Source organism: Opisthorchis viverrini (assembly GCF_000715545.1).
Source record: "Opisthorchis viverrini unplaced genomic scaffold opera_v5_2, whole genome shotgun sequence".
Classification (NCBI taxonomy): Eukaryota; Metazoa; Platyhelminthes; class Trematoda; order Opisthorchiida; family Opisthorchiidae; genus Opisthorchis; species Opisthorchis viverrini.
The window spans coordinates 794,725-799,036 of NW_008751658.1; the positions used below are offsets into that span (position 1 = coordinate 794,725).

Genomic DNA, 4,312 nt, shown 5'->3' on the forward strand with positions numbered 1-4,312 from the left:
ACGTAGTTAACTTGGAAAAGCCCAGAGAAGTCAAGCCATCTACAGGCCGTTCCAATTTTTTTCCATTCTGCTACATTGTTCTTGACCAAAACTGTTCCTAACAAGACTATACGTGGTATCTATCAATTGATAATTCAAAACTCCTCATATTTATTGGAGCTCAATTTCAGCGTAGCATTTCCTTCCTCCTCGTTTACAACGTTGAACTTAATACGAAGTGAAGATGAAAAAAATGAAGCTGCTTACGACCGTTTAATCGTGCTCAGTGATCAGAACTCGAATCTACCGACCGGAAGGCCCATCGTTCGAACCCAACCTTTGCTTCTCGATCTCTCCTGTCTAGGCTTGAGCAACCTGGCAGTAGCCCAGCCATCGTGCTTCCTTCTGGTGGCATGACAGTTAGGTACCGAGCGATTTTTCCTATTTTTATATCTGTATCACAAAGCGAGCTGAAATCGTCTACTAAAGGGCGATTACTCGAAGCACATTCCGCATGAGGCGGTATACATAAGCTGGCAAATGAACAATGGGGCTTGGTCAAATGTACACGATCATCTTCGAGTGGTCCACAATAATTGGTAACTCATGTCTCTAAGTTTGCTTGATATGGTCAGATTAGGTTCGGCATCCCTTTCCCCTGGTTACAGACGAGATATAAGGTAGCAAAGATTTCCAACAGTGAAACGGTTTTTCCAACGGTTTCCTCTGGAAACTACTCCGTGTACCGCTCCCTGAAAGGTTACTTTCCGGCAGTTCCTGAATCACTTTCCACTATTTCGACCTCGATCCTTATCCATGACAAGTACTCCTTCTTTCAGGATCAGTGAAGTTGTGATTGAACGATATCTGTCAACTTCAAGAAGACTGATTCACTCGTGAAAGGGGTGAATGTGTAATTTTATTTTGCAAATCATCAGTGGTTCAGCTGCTTTGTTAGAAAAAATGTTAAGAACTGCGGGTGGTTTGAGTCTTACATGAACACGATGGCCTTCATATGGATAGGGTCTTTAAGACCCACAAGCAAGTGCGCTAAATAATTATTGTTGTGTGTGAAGGAGAAAGAAATTCGCGTTAGCTGATTACTTTTCAACGAAGATATCGTTTCGGCTAAATGAAAAATGATGAGTACTAACTAACAGCAAATTAGTGCTGTCATGTGAGTAAAGATCACTTAAGTAAGACAAAGAGTAGATCAGTATTGAACGGACAGACCAGTTGGATCGATACGCCAGGAGCATCTCACTGGTAGACTTCATATGAGGGTGGAACTAATGTCAACACCTACAAAAGGTACGATCAGTAGTCGTTCGATCGTGTGAGAGCATGAATCACACTTTAGTTTCTCAACATGCATTCATTGAAACCTGGTCAAAATAGCCACAGGTGATACGGTGCTGATACGGAAATGCGTCCTTACAAGCTGGCTTTAGATTTGCTACCATTCAGAGCACACCAATTTCGTGATCAGCATTCAACGTATCTTGTCTGTGGTACGTATACTGGTGGTGCTCTCGAATTTCAAACGAAATTTTTAAGCGAAGACCGTTTGAAAATTTTCTCATCTATTCAAGTCACCTATTCATAAAACCGGATTTTTGTCTGTTTATTAAATATGTGACACTTGTTGATTGTCGGTTGAGCATAGCATACTATGCTAGGGTACGTTTCCCTAACCGGTGAAGTTTTGATTAAAAAATGGTAGTTAACTTGACGCACGCACTTTTCTGGAAAGCTTGAGTTCGTTTGTAGTACATTTTCGTAAGTAAAAAGTACATCCGACCGTGGGGGTTCACGTTACGAAAGCCGTTTAGGTAAAGAGGTGATGTCTACCTGTTCAGTTACCTGCCTTCCCCTGCCGTGATAGCCCGTGAAATCGAGCAAGCCTCTCTTGTCCGTGGATTGCAGCGTAACAGGCATTGGTGATTAGGCGAGTTGACTACTTTCCTCAGGTGGCTTTATACCGGTCAGATGGCTGTCGCACGGGAGCGTGTCCAACCTTCTTTACTGATTCATTGCAGTTTTGCTCAGACAATTTAAAAGGAACGTTGCAATCTACTGAACTGCACCTCATGTAGATGATTATACAGGTCAGTAGCCAAAAGCAATAGTATATTGTGCTGTATTTGTCGTGTTTTTGAGAGATTCCTGAGTTTCTGAAGGCATCCTGTCAAAACATTTTACGACCGCTAAGATTATTATTCTCTTCTGGGTGTAGTATTATTCGGGGGTCGCCTGTTGGGGGACAAAATAACCAAGTCTCCGTCAATGAATCTCTAACTTAGCGAAACAATGTGAGAATCCAATGCCCGTGTGCCATTTGGGACAGCATTCGCAGTGATTCATTAGCTAAAACACACCCAGTAGCCGAAAATGTCTACAAGTTAAAATCTGGCTCAAGGACTCTGTCTCTTTTTACCTGTGTATACTTGGGCCCATATTCAAATTTTCCAAATCAATTTTGTGTGTGACCTTACCTTCGATGTGTGTAAAATTCGTGTTACCGTGACTCGGATGCGCATCTCCACGTGGTTGCTTACCGGTCTGCACCTATGCGTTTCGCTTTTTTTTGTCCTCTCAGAGATAACCCATTCCTGGAGCAGTGCCTTGTGCTAACGCACCGCCCATATAAAGAGATCTACTCTTGTTCATTCCTTTCCTTGCAACGAAGGTTTTCGCTGGCGACGGAAAGCAGGGTTATCAAACAAAACACCCCTATAGCGATCTATGCTGTACTCTTGGGTCTTCAAAGTTTGCTTTTTGTCATGGTGGTCTTGTCCCACCGGCGTTTTTCGTACAAAAAAACGGTGGCCTGCCCGAATACGTGTACAAGTTGTGACCTGGTGTCCTCGCTACCAAGTGGCTACCAATCTCAAATTCGCAAATCTCAGTTTCATCTTACGGGATGGCGGTTCATGTGGGCGAATCAGTGTTCATTCGTCATTCTTTTAGTTCTTGCGCGGCTCGATCTGAACTCAATGCTCAACTGTGGCAATTTGTTCGAACCTACCGCATCTAATCCTTCTGGGTTTCATTTTTCATCTACTGCTTCTCTCACTCTCTCAATGGCCGCAACGCTTTTTAACATATGCGGGTGACACTTGGACTTACTCCCCTTTCCAAATGATAACTAAAGTATATACTGTATGATCTATCCTTTTCACTATTTCCCCCTCTCGTTTAGCATTCTCAGGGCTCCTCGGATTCTTTCGCCAACCCTTATTATTCATGGTCTGGAGGACCGTGTAATCCATCCTCTCCATGCTGTCCGGTTACAGGAGAAGATCCCCAACGTTCTCGAACCACTGTTCATTCACGGTGCAGGACACAACGATTGCGAGTCGTTTGAGGAGTATCTCATTCGATTGGAGTACTTGATCTATGTGGAACTGCCTGAGGCCCTATCCAAGCTGGACGATGTCAACTCAGTATACGAGGCTACTCGTTGTTCATGTTCCCCTTGTTGTGGTGGCCGTGGCGGTAAAAATTGCCGTCAAATAGCTCCTTCGCCAGTCTCCAGTGGTTGTGAAACAGTGACGACCTCTGAACCTGAAACGGTCGATTCACGGCAAAACATCATTTCGAACGGGAACGGGCCAACCTTTTCCTGGCTCAGACACAAACGTGGAGTTCATGGATCTTATCGGTTTATCAGACGTGGTAGAAGAAAGTCCACGTTTAGGGATGGCCCGACGCCTGCGAATTCCCCAGGAAGCTCTGGTGAACAGAGTAGTGATACCCAACAAAGTGGCGATGCGTCAACAAGAACCTAGGCTATTCTTCGGACGGTTATTCTGAGTAGTCAGCAGTGTCGAATCTCGATTCTTCCTATTTCCTGCGCTCCTAAACGATCTCGGTGCTCAAGTTAACTTTGTTCTTAACAATACGATTTTAGGGATAATGTGTTACGTTTGAATGTACGTTCAAATGGTATTTACTGTCAAATGTGTTGTTTGTGTTTCCTAGTATGTAAACATTCATTGTAACGTAAATCACTAGGGTTTATTTTGCGTCTGCAAACAGACTATGGTCTTGACTCTTCTGTTCTGTTGAACGACTTGAATAGTGCGCTTTGGGGACACGTTTATGCACTGTTTCATCCACTCCGTTGATCGACACCTGAGAGTCCGCGGTATATAAATGTAACTAATAGAACGCTGAACATTCGAAAGTACAGTCCCCATACACATCTCGACCTTATAAAAGGGTCTCCCTCTGGAATTTCGCCCTCAAACTTACCATCCTTTGTGTTGCACGGTGTCCCCGTTTGACGTGTGGTAGTTTTTGTCAATTAGCAGGTTTTGGAGAGAAGCAT

The 4,312-nt window shown here is 43.8% G+C and overlaps 1 protein-coding gene across 1 annotated transcript; it reads left to right on the forward strand.

Moving 5' to 3' along the window:
- Positions 1-1,651: 1,651 nt before the first annotated feature.
- T265_00189 (hypothetical protein) lies at positions 1,652-3,770 on the forward strand (the record flags this gene model as incomplete). Its single annotated transcript, XM_009163897.1, has 2 exons — positions 1,652-1,659; positions 3,191-3,770. The coding sequence occupies 2 exons, from the start codon at positions 1,652-1,654 to the stop codon at positions 3,768-3,770; spliced, it is 588 nt and encodes a 195-aa protein (XP_009162161.1).
- Between the last annotated feature and the right edge of the window lie 542 nt (positions 3,771-4,312).